The 20,651-nt window shown below is 34.5% G+C and overlaps 2 protein-coding genes and 4 long non-coding RNA genes across 8 annotated transcripts; 2 read left to right on the top strand and 4 right to left on the bottom strand.

The window, feature by feature from the left end:
* Positions 1-201: 201 nt before the first annotated feature.
* Positions 202-5,299, bottom strand: LOC124459085. 3 transcript variants are annotated; one of them, XR_006953447.1, is made up of 9 exons: positions 4,976-5,299; positions 4,532-4,626; positions 4,224-4,301; positions 3,634-3,803; positions 3,366-3,406; positions 2,859-2,986; positions 2,566-2,659; positions 1,297-1,595; positions 202-851 (listed from the first exon to the last, which is right to left on the bottom strand). It is a non-coding gene; the product is annotated as an uncharacterized LOC124459085 (long non-coding RNA). The 3 variants fall into 3 exon arrangements; XR_006953446.1 differs by having other exon boundaries at positions 1,343-1,753; XR_006953445.1 differs by having other exon boundaries at positions 1,297-1,753.
* Positions 5,300-5,850: 551 nt separating this feature from the next.
* LOC124459073 lies at positions 5,851-8,812 on the bottom strand. The gene is made up of 5 exons (XR_006953424.1): positions 8,766-8,812; positions 8,457-8,533; positions 7,738-7,794; positions 7,337-7,421; positions 5,851-6,785 (listed from the first exon to the last, which is right to left on the bottom strand). It is a non-coding gene; the product is annotated as an uncharacterized LOC124459073 (long non-coding RNA).
* A 5-nt stretch (positions 8,813-8,817) lies between these two features.
* LOC124459097 lies at positions 8,818-11,111 on the bottom strand. Its single transcript, XR_006953462.1, has 3 exons — positions 11,050-11,111; positions 10,848-10,968; positions 8,818-8,876 (listed from the first exon to the last, which is right to left on the bottom strand). It is a non-coding gene; the product is annotated as an uncharacterized LOC124459097 (long non-coding RNA).
* Positions 11,112-11,235: 124 nt separating this feature from the next.
* LOC124459089 lies at positions 11,236-11,672 on the bottom strand. Its single transcript, XR_006953453.1, has 2 exons — positions 11,357-11,672; positions 11,236-11,271 (listed from the first exon to the last, which is right to left on the bottom strand). It is a non-coding gene; the product is annotated as an uncharacterized LOC124459089 (long non-coding RNA).
* A 3,005-nt stretch (positions 11,673-14,677) lies between these two features.
* Positions 14,678-16,636, top strand: LOC124459121 (E3 ubiquitin-protein ligase TRIM62-like). The gene is made up of 4 exons (XM_047008650.1): positions 14,678-15,286; positions 15,689-16,067; positions 16,206-16,403; positions 16,458-16,636. Exons 1-4 carry the CDS (start codon positions 14,678-14,680, stop codon positions 16,634-16,636), a joined length of 1,365 nt encoding a protein of 454 aa, XP_046864606.1.
* A 3,126-nt stretch (positions 16,637-19,762) lies between these two features.
* LOC124459122 lies at positions 19,763-20,647 on the top strand. The gene is made up of 3 exons (XM_047008651.1): positions 19,763-20,148; positions 20,264-20,605; positions 20,638-20,647. The coding sequence occupies exons 1-3, from the start codon at positions 20,066-20,068 to the stop codon at positions 20,645-20,647; spliced, it is 435 nt and encodes a 144-aa protein (XP_046864607.1). The 5' UTR covers positions 19,763-20,065.
* Positions 20,648-20,651: the final 4 nt, after the last annotated feature.

The following is a 20,651-nucleotide window of genomic DNA, read 5'->3' on the forward strand; positions in this document are numbered from 1 at the left end:
TATTCTTGAGAGGAACGTGACGTCATCAATAATACAGTCGCCATGTTTAGGGTTTGTAACCTGGTTTTTGTACGGCAAAAAAGTACATTTTGGCTTTCATTATTTTGTTTTGCGTTTTGGCTACATTTGATATTTTTCATTTCGATGGACTGTAATTTTTCTGTCATTTAAACCATTATAAGATAGTGGGACAGTCAATGATTTGTGCTACACAGTGAAATTTAATATTCCTCGGACGAAAAGATTATAACACACAAATATACCAGCAAAATGTCCCTCAGTTTAGCAAGTTAATATTTAAATAATGAACAGTTATTAGATGAAGTTGAGCATGATATCTAGAATTATTAAGACCGAGGTCAATGTCATCTGCCGAAGCAAAGCTGGGGGTGGGGATAACGTTGACAGAGGTATGAATAATTGTTGATATCATGCGAAAAACGAATTGAATAATTGTTTTATCATTCACCTCAACAAACTGAAATATTATTTACACTCATCAATGTAAAACATTTCGAAACCTGCCCTTAGTTGTAATTGTCAAACGGTTTTTTCGAGTTCTTCTTGTTTAAATATGCTGTAAATATGTTCGAAACCAGCTTCGTCGCTTTTTTAGTGTTTTCTGCATCAATTTTGTTCGAAATCTTTCGCTTATTGTTTTTAGAAACTGTGGTAAACATCACTTTATTTGATTTTTTTCAAATTCGGCTTTTAATGGCGTCAGTCAATAATGGTAGAAAAAATTTTTCGTAGTAATGACGTCATATCTACAGATATCTAGAATTAGAACACAGCCAAAGTCACTCGGCCAATCAGCGTCCAGTATTTTGATGTTCCATATGGCATAGTGGCTAAAGTTCAAGAAGTGATGTAAGCTTTAAAGCTCAAGGAAAATGCGGAGATAGAGTGAAAACAATGGAATACAATTAAAGCTTAATGGTATTCACTAAATCTCATTTTTAATCGATATATAAAGAATACTAACAAGATATTGTTTTTATTGTTCACTTTTATTAGTATCCTCTAAATAGAAAATACTAATGAGGTTAAAGGATACTAATGACTGTCGTAACTCCACATTACATTTCATCTCTGAATAACTAACAAGGTGATGAAATTTAACGCGTTTCTAACGCATCTCGATGATGTAAATATATTCATGTTAAAATTAAAATATCTCTTACGAAAAAATTGGAAAAACTAATAATTGCTCTCAAAGTTAAAAGCAAACACATGTGTATTACATAAAATGAAACAACATACGTGTTTTCCCATGTTCAATAACTTTTAAATTACGTCGTGTATTTGTCGTACCAACACATGCTTCTTTCTTCTTATCTACCTCAATTTTCTTTGGACTTGAAACATCCACTGGAGCAGGTTGTTGAAGTGCTTTTAAAACTGACATAACCAGAGTAGAACTTGGCCTTTTGCATCATCTAACAATGATGTGCTTCGATAATCAGTCCGAGACATTATTGTTTGTTCATCAATGAAAATGTTCCTTTCTTAGAGGGTTGTTGGGCACGTAACCTTTCCAAAATCATTTGAAAATCCTCAACCTTTCATGTCAATGTAATCTACCTCGCACATTGCTGGTAAATATTTATAGAACGTGTTAAAATTAACAGGTTGTGAGTTATACCAATCCAATGTCCCCCTGGCTTATAACTTTCGAGAGGTTTTGAACTAAAACCTGCCTTTACATGGAACACATCTCAAATACTCGTTGAAAACAATCATCAGCTGTAAACTAAAGATACTTGTATAAGAATACAGCATCTTAAATTCAGTATCATAAGTAATCCCTTCTGGCTTTGGCCATGCATTGTTCTAAGACGGTGCCCGAGTAAGTGAAATTTTATCTAATGCGAGGGTCTCTCAATCACATGATCGTACTCTACCCTTACTAATTTGCAGGTAGTTGACCAAATCACTAGCAGTTAGTCATGTAAAATATTTCAAAAATTCAAATTCCATGTAGGTTGGTATGAAGAAATATCTAGTACTTATATTCTCCAGTGATTAGGTACGGTGTCTAAAATTTTAGAATTCCCGTGTGTATGAGAGTCTTTGTACTTCTGTCATACAACGGCGGTCTTTCATCAAACATTATAAAATAAACACAATGAAACACGTGTGCTGATTGGTCTAGAGCTGTGTTTGCATTAGCCTGTGCAAAACACGTCTAAGCTCTACCAATCAAATCAATCATAACAATCAACCAGTCAATGAGAATTTGCAAATAGATCATGAATACATTTTAGAGGAAAAATTAAAATGTTCCTCTGTTTCGCAATATTGTTATTTTATAAAAGAAATAAAAGATATTTTCCGTGTTTACACTGACTTGTGCAAACCTAGAAGACGTTTGTAAGAACTCTCGAGCATGTGCAACTCTCGATCTTCGGTCTCGGGCTTGCACTGATCTGCTCTCAAGTTCTCCCAAACGAATCTTCGGTTTGCATAAGCCTGTGCAAGCACAGTAAACATCTTTTATTTCTTAAATAAAACACAATTCATACTAGGAATCAAAAAGGTAGCCACTAAAATGAAATCACTAACCTTACCACCTGTTAATATTATGATGCCCTTCGGAGCATTGTTGTCCCAGGGCGCAGCATCATTGGTCAGCGGTGATCCAGTCATGGGTATCACTCTAAGTAGGAACGGATAATGAAAATGAGTAATGTGGATAAAGGACGTGGTGAGGGTGATTGCGGGATTACGGTAATGACGGTTTGGGATAAAAAATGATGGTGAGGGTTAATGTGTGATAAAGATAATGGTGGTGAGGGTGATTGTGGCTATGTGAGTTTTGGATAAGAACAAGACTTTACGTAACATGAATGACAAACCTCTCCCCAGGTTTTGGAGCTCTCATACTTTCAACACGAACAATTCACGAGCGAAGTTTTTGTAAAGTTTCATAGCAAAATAACGACACAGATTGTAGTAGAAGTTTTGTTGGCTCATATTTCAAAATCTATAAATAAAACTTTCTATTTTATCCATACTTACGTTCTCTGATATTACGATATTTACATAAAGTATGAAGAAGAATTTTTGCAATTGGGATATCAAGAACAAGTATGCGCGGGTTATGGGGTGACTGGGGAGCAGGCTTTACTAATTTAATTATTGACTTAATATCTTCAACTACTTCATAATCTTTATAGTGTACTTTTAGCTAAAAACGCAACTATGACAACAGATCGTTATTTAGATTTCTGTATTTTAACCATTACTTGGAGATAGCTGTTTGCTATGGTGTCTTTCCTGTGTGATAACTTAATAAAAGATAATGAACACAGTTTTACTCTTGCTTTTGAGGCATGGTAAACCACAACTGACAATTATCCTACCTGAGCTATTGATTTTACAAGAGAGATTTGACAAAGGCAATCTAAAAGTAAAAAAATAAAACTCTGTGTTTTATAAACAAATAAAACAACACTTCTTAGCAATGAACGGTTATATATTTTGGAAAATAGTTCTGGTCAATTGACTAAATTTTCTACGGGAGAGGGTTGGGGTGAGAGGTTTGTCAAATCATTTCGATCAATTTACGTGGTGTCGTAACTCGTTGTGTTACTCATTCTTTATCAAATATAAAATTATCAATATACGTACGTAAGATAGTGACTTTCTCCCTCCTTCAGCGTCCGCCACTCTTGAAGACAAAACATCACATATGGTTGTTGACAAACACAAATTATAACAGTTCATTCTAAACTTGACTTAACAGACATGTTGTCAGTCACTGATCCTGATGCTTGAAGCTCTGTTATGTACGCGGTCACCTAGCAAAGATCAACACATCGTATGTAGTCTTTGTTAAAAATACAAGATCTCGGAGACAGTAAAGTGTTTTACAATTATTAAAACAAATTTCACTTTCAGGAACAAATTCTCTGTACTTCAGAGAACAAATCAATGAGCTCGTTCAAATATGTCACATTCACAGACTTAAAGGATTGTCTACGTACGTACACAGTGCCCCAAGTTTATAGAGACATCAATGGTGTAACAGAATTTCTCAAAAACAGCAAGATTTGCAAATGTTATTGCATATCTTTTCAGCCAGGTTGTTTGACTAAACACTGTGCTCACTTAGAAATTCTTTAAATTTCATTTGGCGTACATTCTCAAAAGGTAAAAACAACATTTCAAGAAATGGAATGATATATTGATGCAAAGGAAAGCTGGAAAAACTTGCAAACCTGGATATGCCAATGATCTTGAAGGATGGGATCTAGTTTAGACACCACTGGTTGTGCTTAGGTAATGAAAGACTTGTCCTAAAATACCAAACATTGTATTATTTCATCACAAACAAAACAGCATACAGTACTCGTAACAGACTAAAAACTGTATTCTTTTTCACATGCAACTCTAAAAGTGACAAGTAAATAGTTGGTTTAATTTACATTGGACCTACTTATCTCTTGATGTATGACACAGGCGTTTATATGGTGGTAAGCCATATAAGTCATTTACAAGAAAAGATAATCCAATATAATTTCAATACCTTAACAACTTCAATGCTTGGACTCTTATAAGCATTTGCAGTCTGTGCTTTGGCTTTTTGAATGCATTTTGATATTCATTCACGCCTGCTCTTTACTGTAGAAATAGAAATACATATGCTTAAAATCACAAACATCTTCAGCGGATGATTGGTTACTTCATCCATAACAACACTTAATGTATCGACTTAATTCTTGTGCATTATTTGTAGACAAAACCATGTAAAATTTTTTTAGGTCAAAGCACACATAATCTTGATGATATACACCTCAGTTTAGGGTGTACTCCAAAATTTCTTCGGGGTACAAAATACGGTTTTGAAAATAATAACAACATGGGAGGTTTGAATTAAATCAACAGCTGATTTCAAATTTTATTAATATTTTTATCCTTAATAATTACATGAAAAGTCAATGATAATACACAATTTTGTTCACAAATTTACCTTTGAGTAGAAAATCTGCTATATAATCGTTCAATTTATTTTCTTGCTCATCAATCGACATGGATGTATTTAATACCGTAATAGGGCAAAATGTGCAGTTTAATTACTTTGATTCTGCCTGCCAACCTTCTTTGGGACTTCTCGCTTTCTATCGGTGCCATTCACCATCACTACAACTCTATATATCTGTATATCTTTAACTTAGGCAGAAAATTTTGCTCCGATATTCAAAATTTGAAGTGAAGTAACAAATATTTCAAAAACATTGCTCGCTTAAATTCTCAAATTTAGCGCGGTCATAATCAAGTCGTTTTCATAATGGTTTCCATGCATCAAAACTACATTTATATCACAGTATACGGGAGAAAGACTAGGACCTGATCAATTTGGCTGCATACCATGTGTACACATCGGTAGCAAAATATCCAAAATTTTTATAAAATGTTACTTCGAAGAATTTACAGTTGCTGCATGGTGAAGATTTAAAATTAAATGCATTCATAGTGTTGAATCTTGTATCATTTTGTTCGTCTAGTGGAATCAATTCTAATGTCTTTAAATGACATCGACTTTGTCAAATCCGAATTTGTGATTTGAATTAACTATACTGCAAATATGGAATTGCTATCAGCAATTGCTATCATTTCCCTGTAATGAATCTTTTAATAAAAAGTGGAACTCGTATAGGTAGGGGATAAACTTAGCAGTTTATTTGAAAATCTTTCATTTAAGATAACGAACTTAATTCATTCAAGTTAGCAAAAACTAAAAGTGAAAAATTTTTATATTTCATAATAAATATGACGTTTACACAGCAGTTTCATTTTGCATACCACAAACATGCAGCTAGAAGCACAAATTTTATCAATTGACAATTGAGTTTACTAATGACTTTATTATTGTCACACACATACATAAATGCTAATCAACTACATATTCATAGTTACTGTGCTAGTTTTTACGCAAAATGCCTTAAGGATTTTGCGACGTACTTAAAGTAAGTTTACAAAATACATCTCGTGTTTATACATGAAACTAAGCTTTCATTTCTTCACAGAAACATTATATTGTCCATTTATATTTATGATACTAGAAACTACACATTAGCTGTTAATAAATGAGTGGGTGTTGGCAATGAACGTTTTACATTAGATGAAAAGAAAAACACAGAGTATGATAAAACAGAAAGCGAAATGAAAATTTGGCCTGTTACTGATGTTGTGTTCGTCATGGAAACATGACCTTTCTTTTTTATTACATAATCTATTCCCCGAGCAAATAGTACCAAACTTAACAAATTTGAAGTCTGTTCCGGAACAGTAGTATGACTGATTTCCAAAACTAATTGTGGCTTTTCTATATGAGCAAAACGTATATCCAGCAGGTACGACAAAGTACCATTTCTCTTGGTACTCATAAGTGTGTACGATTTTTTGTGTCCTTGATGCAGAAAAAGATATTTTGAATTTTGCTACGATTTTCAGGGTCAATCCGACAGATACCTGAGATACTTTAGTTGTTTTTTTTTGTTAATTGTTAGTTCATAACTGCAAGGATGACTTTTTCCTTCTATCCCAGGACACGCATAGGAAAAACTTTCGTCGTAACAAACACTTTTACCAGCTGTAACACTGAATTTTTTAGACTTAACCTGGGGACAATCTTCAATGAATATTTCTACGTCTTCATTTTTTCGATAATACACTCGTGCTTTATTTGCCGGTTTGTCCAAAACCACTTCTCTTCTCGAGCTTCCACAATACCAAGAGAAATTTTGTCCACTAGTCTCGAATTTAACATCGAGTTCGCCCTTAAGAACAATTTGATTTTTGACAAATATAAAATCAGGATTCTAACACTTTTCTTTAAAGGATGTAATATTTTTGCATGTCTGAGCAGAAAGTGCACTGCTTTCATGAAGAAAAGAAGCTACCAATAATAAAGTCAAAGCTCCTGATACAATTCTGCCCATTTTGTTTTATCTACGCCAATAATCAGGAAAATATGATTTCTTTTGCTGTTATGTTCCTTTTTATTTATGATGCATGGAATTATGGGAATGAAGAAGACTATTGTCTCAAATAATAGATAGGTAATTAAGAATGAAAGAAATCAAGAAAAATGTACTCTGTTCCGAATTGTTACAGAACACCAAACTCCGTTGTTATAACAAATATTTATTAAACAAAAGACATTGTACAAAAATACGCTCTTCACTTTTTGCACCTCGGGGCTCAATTCATGCCTTGTTTTATCCCTGTTTCCCGAGCTTATGCATATAGCCTGCAATCAGGCATAACTTTATCAACACAACACTACAGAATAGGTAGAAAAAGCCAAAGAATAAAATTCATGACTTACCACGCCAAGTGTAAAATTAGTTGAAGAAATAGAAGGATCTATTTGATTAATTAAGTTTGTATGTATAGGGAGAATGGATACGCATCTAGAGAAAAAGATGGAGAAGAAGATATTGCTGTAATGCACATAAAAAACATTAAAATTATTAATCAGTTGTAATAAGGTAAGATGTTGTAATAAAAAACAGCGATATTGGAAACAGAGTTATAGTCAAATAAACAAAATAATACGAGAAGGTATGGACAACCGATTGTACGTCCGAGATTAAAATTCGCATTTTTCTCTACAATAGCAAAAATAGACGTCTGATAGACGTCTTGCAACTAAATGAACTGCTTGAATGCTAACTAAAAACGCTTCTTAAGTCAAATCCTCTACTGAAACTTTTGCTAAACATTCACCTTATCTTCAGCTTTATAAAATACTTTACAAGGTGAACCAAAACACGTCATGACATCCTGAAATGGAAAATTTTGTACAAAATATTCTTTTTCAGTAGCTATAAAAGTTTAGACCCCAGTCTTCCTGGTTCCACTTGCAATAATAGTGTTTTTCAAAGAAAACAGACAAAGAGAACTTTAAAAAAATGTCTATTATAAAATGAAGGGGATCTTTCACGGGTGGCAGAAGAGGAGGGCGATAACGAATAAAATATATATATAAAGTAAATGGTTTGAACCCGGGAGTATCGTTACATGTTTGTAAACGTCGATCGTCCAGGTTGGTATATTCCTGAGAAGGACTGTTTTTGTTGTTGTTGACTGACGTTTCGACAACCTTTGCGGTAGTCATTTTCAGAGTCAAAATGGCTCTGAAGATGACTACCGCTAAGGTTGTCAAAATTACTCTGAAGATGACTACCGCTAAGATTGTCGAAACGTCAGTCAACAACAACAAAAACAGTCCTTTTCAGGACTATACTAACCTGGACGATCGACATTTGCAAACATAAAAATATATATATATCTCGTTATCTTTGTCGTTCCAGGTTGTGGTGGCCTATTCTAGCACACTCCCCAAAACACGTCAGTTCAGTATATTTATTTACCTACCTACAACAGATCTATACTATTGGAATAAAAGAAGAAACATTTGTTGCAAAATCATTAAGTCTACGTACCTGACACGTGTCTCCAAATGAAACCGTTCTTTCAACAACTTTTTTATTCAGGTCTGGTAATGTACCGAAGCTGTTTCCTGAAGGAAGAAATTTTAACGTATAGAAATGGGAAAAGGTGATGAAAAATGTTTAAATGAAAAGTACTGAAATATATTCACTGAACAACGTGATGGAAATTAAATAATGACTATGTAAGAGCGAGGTGATATTGAGTAAAGGAGATGAGGTAATGAGCAACGTTGAGTGAAGGGGTGGGACAATGTTGAGTAAAGATGATGAGATCATACTGAGTGTTAGCGTCATCCATACCTTCTCCCACAAGTTTAAACAGAAGACCTGTTACTTTTCCTGATTCCTCAAAACTTGAACAGATTCTGCATAGCAGTTACCATAGAAACATTGAATCGCATTGGAGGGGCTCTATATAAACAAAGAACATTGAACTGTTTATGGTGTGTGATGATAAGTTTGATGTGGACAGGTATCACAAAATATAAAAACACCAACGCAAACATCAGGGATGAATTTAAACAAGAAAGTTAATGTTGTCTCACATAGAACTTTCTTACCTATATCAATTGTTGGACACATCAATAATGCTGGAAAGTTGCCATGGAAACACTTCTTTATCACCCTCCCTCGGGAAACACAACCTGCATGCAAATTGCAAAATCCATTGACCCAACAAAGGAAATATTTATACAGATTAATCATGACAGGTGATAACATTTGCCAAAGGAAGCAATCAGATTGTGCTCTCCAGCTGAAGATTTATAAAGATAAAATATTAGAACTTAAATAGATCATTATGTCAAAGACTATTATGGTTTTTCATATTCACCTTGTATCTTTTCTACCCAATTCTAAAAATAAAGTTAGCCAAGGGAGGGTTATGTTATAAGTTGAGTTTACTAAGTATCTGAAAACAGCAATTTCAATGACTATTGGATTTCAGGAAACATCAAACATTGTATACAATAACCTTATTGCGTTACATTGTTTAGTTTAGCTTTGTATTCTATTACCATTAAGGAATTGTTCCCCATTATATTTTGTTCTTCATTTCAAGTGCATGTTGTAGCACCATACAGAAATTGTTCACCATTATATTTTGTTCTTCATTTCAAGTGCATGTTGTAGCACCATACAGAAATGGTTCACCATTATATTTTGTTCTTCATTTCAAGTGCATGTTGTAGCACCATACAGAAATGGTTCACCATTATATTTTGTTCTTCGTTTCACATGGCTCAAGTGCATGTTGTAGCACCATACAGGAATGGTTCGCCATTATATTTTGTTCTTCGTTTCACATAAATCAAGTGCATGTTGTAGCACCACACATGAATGGTTCACCATTATATTTTGTTCTTCATTTCATATGGCTCACGTGCATGTTGTAGCACCATACAGGAATGGTTCACCATTATATTTTGTTCTTCATTTCATATGGCTCACGTGCATGTTGTAGCACCATACAGGAATGGTTCACCATTATATTTTGTTCTTCATTTCACATGGCTCATGTGTATGTTGTAGCACCATAAAGGAATGGTTCACCATTATATTTTGTTCTTCATTTCACATGGCTCAAGTGCATGTTGTAGCACCATACAGGAATGGTTCGCCATTAATTTTGGTGCTTTCACTCTGCTCATGTGCATATTCAACCATCATATAAGAATGGTTTACCATTATTTGTTTGTTCTTCCATCACTTGGAGTGTTTGATTGACTTAATAATAAATGATTTTCCTTCAGTTGCCTCCAAAAACCTTCATTAGGCTTTGCTGTTGATCATGCTTTCTTTACCAAATGAAATGCATCATCTAACCCAATATTGTTAGATTTCATAAGGTAAGCAATGACAACAGTCGAAGACCTGGACACTCCTGCTTTGCTGGACATTTAAAGGAAAATCATTTCATTGGCTACAAAATTTTTGCTGCATAAGCAACAATTTTTAGTTTAATGGCCATCATCTTTAAGTTACGTATGCCTCAAATGTGAAACACAGCCTTCAATTAACATTTCAACAAGTTAACAGTGAACATGCTGATTCAGCATTTGGTTTTTTGTAATCAAATTAAAATCCTCCATAAGAACATAAATTGTGTTGAAAAGCCTGTAGCAAAACCTACATGTTTGTATGTGTTGATCATTCAGGTTAATTCAGTTGATGTTGACTGATGTTTTCACATCCTCAGATGTAGTCATATTTCAAGCCAAGTTCAAAGTAAAGAATTATTGCTAAGTATGTTAAAACATCAACATGTACTAATAAAAATATTCAAAGTTTAATTCATTCACTTCAAAACCTAAAAACTTACCATAATAACCTTCACAATACACTCATTTAGAATATCAATGGCCATTGCCATTTTACACTTACCAATGAACCAAAACCTTTCCATCCTCCAGTCCCTTTTCAATGAATGAGGACAGCTCAGCAAAATTCTGATCTATTCTTGTGTCAGGTAAATCCAAAATTTCTACTGTTTTGTACTGAAACTCTAGAGAGAAAAAATCAAAATTTGACATAAACACAAGAGCCTAGTTTAAAATTTGAAATCCACCATCTAAGTTATACTCACATTTGGAAATTGATTTACAATTCCTGTGGCAACATTAACAATATGAGTCATTTTTTGCAGCCTTAAATGTTCAAGATTACAAGCTCCATCTTGTGAAGAAATGTACAAGTTGTCTGCTACATGATATATCTTGTCGTCAATACGTGTATCTATGCAATAACCATCAACTTTACCAATTACTACACAGACTTTGTCCCCACAAGTCAAGTTGCTTGTTAAAACCTGAACAAAGAAGCGAAAAGGTTTAAATCTACTTTTATTAATCAAACACACTACCAAGTACATTCATACAAATTAAAACTAATACCTTTGTGCCATCAGTATGAGTTAAACAGTCGAGAAGTGCTTCAGTTGCTGTCTTTTAACAAATATTTCATCAGCAAAACTCATTCTCACTCCCCAGTAATAGAAAATTTGACCCTTATGACAATTTTATCCGCACATTTGATGAATATTTTAAGGATAAAGTACGAATATACAATGTATAATAATTAATGTGACGAAATCGTCTGTATCCGTTCTTTTCTGAATTAAAGAAGGTATCTAGTATGTAACTATATGATTTTGTAATTATGCATGTTTACGTGAGCATGTTCATTGTTTGAGAGTTATAACACGTAGAAATGACATGGGTGTACCAAATTTGTTTCCATGAAATGAAGATGTATCGAGGTTTCAGTAAATTAACCTAGGTCGAGGAATAGGGTAGTAATTCCCAACCAGAAAGTTTAAAGGAAGGAGGGGGGGGTGCACATTAAAGAAAAACAAACTCGCACTGTTGATATTATAGGCAATTGAACAAACGTTAACATTTTGTACAACACAAAAAGCACAAATATAGAGCGTACCTACCTTAACTTTGCCAATGCAGGTAACTGAGACATCGAAGTACAAAGAAACAAACACGTGATTCAGTGACAGTTAATAACATGGAGACCTTATGGATGTATGGGCACATGGAGGTATAGTGCACTGGGGTGGCTACGGCCTCTAGTTCCTGCCACTGACCTGTAATTCAATAGAACCCATAAGTTATGGCCTAAACTATTTTAAAGATTCACTACTTGTGGTCTGGGTCAAAGGAAGAAACTTGCAGAAAAGAAAGTCTAATTATCGTCGATTTCAGTTAACTTTTCAAATGGCGGTTGCCAAGTTACTTTCTAATGTTGCCAACTACATTTCCAAATATAGAATATTCGTTATGAACTTGTCAACTTGAATTGACAAGTTGTGTAACTTGAGTACTGAGGTTGTGAACTTGAGTACTGAAGTTGTGTACTTGAGTGCTGAAGTTGAGTCAAGTTGTGAATGAGTACTGAAGTTGTGTACTGAGTACTGTGAACTTGAGTACTGAAGTTGTGAACTTGAGTACTGAAGTTGTGTACTTGAGTACTGAAGTTGTACTTGAGTATTGAAGTTGTGAACTTGAGAAGTGAACTTGAGTACTGAAGTTGTGAACTTGAGTACTGAAGTTGTGAACTTGAGTACTGAAGTTGTGAACTTGAGTACTGAAGTTGTGAACTTGAGTACTGAAGTTGTGTACTTGAGTGCTTAAGTTGTGAACTTGAGTACTGAAGTTGTGAACTAAAGTTGCGAAGTACTGGCAAACGCGATAGGTCTGTGTTGTAGGTTAGTAAAAGCTAAATAAATTGTTCACTGATAATGGCAGATGAATTGGAGGAGTTTCTTAATAGTTTTAAGGATAAAATTGGGAAACAAAGTCATGAAGTAATAGAAAAAGCTTTGAAAGAAAATGAATTTTCTTTACGACTTTCGCTGAAATTGTTAAGTAATGAAAATCTTGGTCATCTTTAAAAGAATACGAACTTGCCTCTTGGGGCAAGGAAAGTTTTAGAATTTCATCTCGATTTGCTGCGGGAGCAGTCACCGTTATTAAAACTTTCAAAATCTCAATCAAAAAGCTGTCTTGACGTGGATGAAAATCCATCTGCTTCGTACGAGGTAGGTCGTAAAGTGACATATTTCTTAAAACTGAATACTGTCGTGCGTCATTGTTTTTGTAGTCACAATAAAAATAAATGTATAAATTTATAATGTTGCGTTTAACTATCTGAAATAGGATACAAGTATACCCGCTAAACGTTCATTGTAAAATCGGCGAAGGACAATCGAAGACTCAATTCATCACAACAAACAAGATTTGGAAGAGATGAACGTGAAATTAGAATCAATGAATTTAAATGTTCCTGAATTACCAATGATTGGTAATTACAAAGTCATCTGCAGCAACTGCCACCACCGAGGTCACAGAAACACACAAACTAAACCGTGTATTCTTGAAAAATGTTCCGCGTTTACTTATTGTGGACTTAAAGACAAACATCCCGAATATTCTGCGGACATAAATCGATTGAAGTTTAAGATAAAACAAAAACACGAGACTATTAAGCAACTCCAAGAAGAATTAAATTGTATTAATAATTTTCAAAGCCAGAGTGAGCACCAATTTATAAAAGCATTAACCCCCAGATGATGAAAATTAATGCTGAATATAAAATGAACAGACCAAAACTTCTTCGAGATATTAGAATTTTGCGCCAGTTCTTCAAAAATAAAATTCCCGCAGAAATAGAAACTCCCGCAGACCTTTCGCGTTTGCCAGTACTTCGCAACTTTGGTTCACAACTTCAGTACTCAAGTTCACAACTTCAGTACTCAAGTTCACAACTTCAGTACTCAAGAACACAACTTGTCAACTCAAGTTGACAAGTTCATAACGAATATTCCATGTTTGGAAATGTAGTTGGCAACATTAGAAAGTAACTTGGCAACCGCCATTTAAAAAGTTAACTGAAATCGACGATAAGTGGCCAACTGCAGGCTAACTGCGAGGAAAGGAATCTCTCATCACCTAAGGTATTCTTAACATGGTCATTTTTCCCACTCTTGCAACCTTTTGTCAGTTCCATTTAGCATTTTGAATGTTATCAATAATTTGTTTGTTAAAACATAGTAACAAAAGATGTCTAAACTTTTAATTTGCAAATCGGATTCAACAGTCTTTGTGAAATATGTTTACTTGTGTCTTGAAACATGTTTCCTTGTGTTATAAATATATGATCATCGTATCTAAAATGATTAGAAATATTGACAGTCAAATAAAGAAATGCAATGAACTTAGGGTGCCACCCAAAACAAACGAGTTTCAGAATTTAACCAGTGATTCAGACTAAACAAATGTAGTTTTGAACTGAAAACGTAACAATCGTCTTGGATTAACGTTAATTCTGCATTATAAGAAAAGACGTAATTTTACTACAACAAATAACCTTCAATTGGGATGTTTTTCACCGAGAACGAACTGCCTTATGTGATAGACTAAAGCTCCACTTCTTTGACCTTAGAAACTTTGACCTCAGTTGTGTTTTTTTTTTGTTGATGTGCTTCATTGCATTATTTTGTTTTATCTTTTGTCTTTGTTTTGCTTAACATAAGTATGTTAAAATATAAAACTAGGCGTTGTTATGCTTCGCTTTCAGCTTCCGTGTTTATCAAACGTCGACTGAAAATTTTAACCTATCTTTTAGCTTGAACTTTTAGTGATAAACAAAATTTCGTCAACTCCTGTATTAATTTTGGCATTAAATTGTATAGGAAGACGTATGAAATGGCTTGTCGTCTTAATGTTTACGAAAGTGGATATGAAGAATCGAGATTTAAGACTGTTGTTGATGAAAACTTTTACTGTTCAATTTGTCTGAATGTCATGAAAGATGCCAGAATGTGCCATAATCAACACAGTTTTTGTCGTGAATGTATTGAAGAACATCTACGAGTTAATGCACAAAGATGTCCTCAATGTCAAGATGATTTAACTGTAACTACGCTTCATCCAGCGCGTGTTATAAATAATATGATTTCAAAGTTAAAGATCAACTGCGACTACGCCAGTCGTGGTTGTCCTGAATTTATAAATGTTGAAAACCTTAAAAGACATGTTGAAAATTGTGGCTTTGCTCCAGTGTTGTGTTCTAATGAACGTTGTGGTCTGGAAATAAACAAACGAGACAAGATTAAACATGAAACTGAATTATGTGAATACAGAAAGATTGCTTCTCACGACTTTCGAGAGATTAGCGAAATGTTTCAACGAAGTTTTGAAGACAAAATGGAAATGCAAATGAACAACTTAAGCAGGAAAATAGACGAAAAATTTTTTGAAGTAAAAGATTCCGTGAAACCATTGACATCTCAGTATAAAGAAATGATGGAATCTGTAGTAGAAAATGTTGAACAAAATCTTTCTACAGTGACCAAAGAAATGATGGAATCAAGGAAAGAAATAAAAGATGTTCAACAAAATCTTTCTACAGTGACCAAAGAAATGATGGAATCAAGGAAAGAAATAAAAGATGTTCAACAAAATCTTTCTACAGTGACCAAAGAAATGATGGAATCAAGGAAAGAAATAAAAGATGTTCAACAAAATCTTTCTACAGTGACCAAAGAAATGATGGAATCAAGGAAAGAAATAAATAATGTTCAACAAAATCTTTCTACAGTGACCAAAGAAATGATGGAATCAAGGAAGGAAATAAAAGATGTTCAACAAAATCTTTCTACTGTGACCAAAGAAATGAAAGAAATGAAAGCCATGATGTTTCAAATGTTGGAAAAGATGAATATAAATGAACCACATGTTCAAACATTGACATCATCAATTGAAATGGTGATGAACTCTGTAAAAGGTGATATTTTCATTGCTGGAGGTTACTTAGGTGATTCCTCAAAGAGTGTTGAAATATTTTCATGGAAGGAGGAGAAATGGTTTAATGTTGCATCAATGGAAAATGAACACAGTTGGGCTTCATCATTTATTTATAATGATAATTTATTTGTTGTTGGAGGAGCGTTCTGCAAGTCAATGGAGACATTGAATATAAAACAGTTTCCTTTGACATGGAAGACATTTCCCACAGAGCTTCCTTATGACTGTGAGGGTCATCAAACTGTTGTTTATAAACAACAAATCTTTCACATTGGAGGACACATTGGTGGTAAAAGTTCAGATTTGATCAGTTAAATAAAGATTACAGGTGCAACATCTCATGTTTTTAAAGAGTTGTGTCATATGCCTGAAGCACGGGATGACCATTGAGCTGTTGTTGTTGATGATAAAGTTCTTATTTTTGGAGGACAGGGAAAAGATTGGAAACATTTGTCCAGTGTTTTGGAATTTGGTCTAAGGACTCTTACATTTAAGGAAATGCCTCCATTACCTCATCCATTGACTGACATGGCAACAGTTCAATGGAGAGATCAAATTGTTCTTCTTGGAGGTCGTGATGGAAGAAAATATTTGAACAGTGTTATCATGTATGACACTAAGACAGGTAAGATTACAGTCTTACCATCCATGTTGGAAAAGAGATCCTGTTGTTGTGCAGTTATAACAGATGATACAATTGTTGTCATGGGAGGTATGAATGATAAAGGTAATTATCTTAATTCAGTGGAGTGTTTCAAAATGGGATGTAGTTCTTCATGGAAATATCTTCCTTCAATGAACGAGCCACGATATGCGTCCATAGCCGAAGTTTTACCTTTTGGACAAAAGTATGTATAAGTAAGAAAACGTGCATCAAACGTTATAACTTACTAAAAATTCTTGTAGCTTACACTGGATGATAAATATGTAAAGTTAAATGTGTAAACCTTTAAAGCCTGTTGAGAAATTATTTCTCCACTGATTCACTTTAATGATATATATACTGTATATTGCAAGTTGTATCATAAAATACTATATACAGCACATGTCTATCACAAACTTTGGTCACCAATTAAGAATTATATATTTACATGTTATTTATATAAATGGCATTTTTCAAATATATTACATGGCTTTGCTTACATCATTATTAAATTATGCGTTGAATTTGTTTGGACTATTTCCCATGAAATATACAAAAGCAATTTGCTTAGAGACTATTTACATGGAGGTACGGTAACCCCAGCAGAAGGGTTATCCTAGAAAGCGAGTCACCCTACGTGAATATGTTTTATAAGTAGCGTTCACACATGCGCGCTAGGGGCACCCTTGTGGTAGGCTTGCACTAATAGCACCAACATTCAATCACTTCTTAAGACTACACCAAACTGGATATCAATTTTCGTTAGTACTGCCATTATTATTATACGCAACAAAATTTAAAACGTGACATACTTTATATGCATGGTAAAATTACAAGAATGAGGAAACTGCACCATTAGCTGTTGGTGTACTGTACTTTGACCATCTACGACGTGTATACTTGTACGAAAGCACATGATAAATTTCTTGCTATTTACTGGCTAAAATGACATAAATATGACAAATTGTTATTGCACCTTCAGATTGAAAATTTTGCCACCTTTCCAGGTTCCTCTCAGACAACAAAATAACGAGGAAATTTTATGTCTGAGAACTTTATATTCTTGATGTGAACGTGACGTCATCAATAATACAGTCGCCATGTTTAGGGTTTGTAGCCTGGTTTTTGTATGGCCAAAAAAGTACATTTTGGCTTTCATTTTTTTATTTTCCGTTTTGGCTGCATTTGATCTTTTTCATTTCAATGGACTGTAATTTTTCTATCATTTAAACCATTATAAGATGGTGGGACAGTCACAATGATTTGTGCTACACAATGAAATTTAATGTTCCTCGGAAAAAACGATTATAAAGCACAAATATACCAGCAAAATGCCCCTCAGTTTAGCAAGTTAATATTTTAATAATAAACAGTTATTGGATGAGGTTGAGCATGATATCTAGAATTATTCAGACCGAGGTAAATGTCATCTGCCGAATCATTGATGGAAGAACTTTTGAATCTTTTTTGGAATCTTTCAGCATGGAAACAATAAGTGAATTAACGCTTTAACCCTCTAGAAGCCGGACATTTTCGAAAGTTTGCACACATCTCGTTTGGTGAGTGCTGCTCGTGGGCAGCAACGGTTTCTAGAGGGTTAAAAAGTGATTTCTCGTTTCATCCTTGTTATATTCAAACACCTTGCATCATTTCATGTACTTCATGTTACGCAGTTTATGGTACCACTTTTTAAGTGTAGACTTCATATAACAGTTGTTTATCTATCTAAGATAAAATTACAGCCGTCATGACTCACGAGGGTTTGTCTGTATTGTTAGTTATTCGTATTGAAATTACTATTTTGCTATGGGCAATATCTGGTGCTCTTTATGAAATGCCGAAATATGTGACACGTTGGCAAACGGCGAAACGGAATTCTTATTAAAGTAAATGACTCTGAAGATGACTACCGCTAAGGTTGTCGATACGTCAGTCAACAACAACAAAAACAGTCCTTCTCAGGACTATACCAACCTGGACAATCTACATTTACAAGCATGGAATTCATATTGTTTTGCAAAATGTCACAGCTCTCGTAACATTTAGATCAATGAATGTTCCAGATCAAGACTGCTCGCTGCATTCTTTCAAGTCAATGTGCGCTGAAATTTTGGACGCTCTTTATCAGTGATGAATGGAAGCAAAGCTAAGTTCGAGATCAAATCAAAAGTACGCAAGTATTGAATGATTTCGATTCGTGCTTCTTTATCGTTAACTGGTCTCTTTAGTGACCGCAGTTCGACATTTTAATAGCCAATGTATGGGCATTAAGAATAAAAGTTCCTGCTCGTCCAAACGCTTTCTTCATCACTTTATTAGTTGAAGTTACTTGCTCATCTGCATCATATATGGTTAAAGGACACATGCAACATAAAATTCGGATTGTTATTTTGTACTTTACATGAAGGTATAGCTACAACTAATAGTTCACCAAAGTTTGAGACTCAAAGGATAAATATTTTTGAAGATATTGAGGTTTAAAGTTGATGCTTTACTGATAACGTATTGAAAATGCCCGACGAGCTAGCGACAGCTACCGATGTCGTTGTGACGTAATAGTTGACATTAGCTAAACGCGGTCAATTGCGCGCTTCGTTCAAAATATATTGGTAACTTCTTAACAACACGACAATTTAGCATTGAAAATATGGTTTATTGTGCCGCATTTAATTGTAAAAACGGTTCTTCTAAGAACCACGAAACACAGCAAAAGGTTTCTTTTTTTTCGTTTCCCGAAAACAAGCGTATGCGGGATATTTGGATTGAAATAATCCGACGAAAAAATTTGAAGCCAACAAAGAGCTCAAAATTGTGCTCGCAACATTTCGAGAGTTCGTGCTTCGTGCAAAATTTTGAAGGGATGCAATCAGTAGGATGGACAGCAGGACGGCTTCGCCTTAAGAAGGATGCTGTACCCACGATTTTTGAATACTCTGTGGAACCCACAAGTGTAGCATCTAAAAGGAAGCAGCCAACAAATGTTAGAACTGCATTTGAGAAGAGGCGAAGGCAAGAGCCAAGAGGTGAATATTATAGTTATAGTTAGCAATATTTGTTTACATTTATCAAAAACTAAGCTATATAGCATTACCAAATTGAAGACAATTTTATAATTTTAGATTATTGACGACGTTCTTGCAGAACATGACGACTTTCTTGTAGACGACGACCACGATGTGTCGACATCGACTCGAAATGTTTGTGCGTTTTACCTCAATAGAAGTTTGTCTAAGATGAATGATGTCAAAATATATGTAGACAGCGAAACACAAACTTATACAGTGGTAACTAATTTAGACTAATGTCGTTTGATCTTTTCTTTGTTATTTTAAATCATAAAAAATTCCTTAACGTACCTTAGAAGCGCAATGTGAAATGCCAAGCAGCCATAACAATCCGTCCGCAAAAACACGTAAGGTCAAGAACCACTCAAACAAAAGTGCCAAATATGATAAGTAGAGGTATAGACTTTCCATTCCGGCCGTTTTGATTTTTGTGAAAAATCCAGCAATACGATAATTTTATGCTAAGGTACGGAGGTTGAGTTCATTTCAACAAAAAATCACAGCACACAGACGACGTCATGTGAAATTGAACATTTTGAGGATAGCGCTGTATGGTCTGATACAGAAAGCACGTCGACGATGAGCAATAGCAACAATGGATCTGACTCTCAATGTTCAAATGAGTTAAGCGAAAATGAAGAATCCGACAATGACAATGCAACGTTAGTACCAACTATCCAGTCACCTGACTATTCTTTACATTGCTTTTCTCTGTTATGTTTCTCAGAACGTTACGTTTATCTCTCTCTGATTCTGATGGTAATTTTTATGTTATAGGGAAGACGTTCAAAATGAGAGAAAATACATAGTGTTTGATAGTTGCCTGAGACAGTTAGTGAGTCAATGCCCATGTTGTGGTGAAAGCTGTTCCATTGTGACCAAAACGACTGGTAGTATGGTTAACGTACTAGCAAAATGTCATTGTGGTTATGTTCGAGACTGCAATAGCCAACCTCTGCATGGGCGAATGCCTTTGGGCAACTTGGTCTTTGCTTCCAGCATCTTGTTTAGTGGTTGTAGCCCCAGCAAAGTTCTTCAATTCTTTCGTCACTCAAGCATACAATTTCTGTCAGAGCACACATATAGCTATATTCAAACAGCGTATTTGATACCCCTGCTGTGTTTCAAATGTTTGGCATATGCACCAAAAGCATCTTCTAGAATC

Source organism: Xenia sp. Carnegie-2017, unplaced genomic scaffold (assembly GCF_021976095.1).
Source record: "Xenia sp. Carnegie-2017 unplaced genomic scaffold, XeniaSp_v1 HiC_scaffold_64, whole genome shotgun sequence".
Taxonomy (NCBI): Eukaryota; Metazoa; Cnidaria; class Anthozoa; order Malacalcyonacea; family Xeniidae; genus Xenia; species Xenia sp. Carnegie-2017.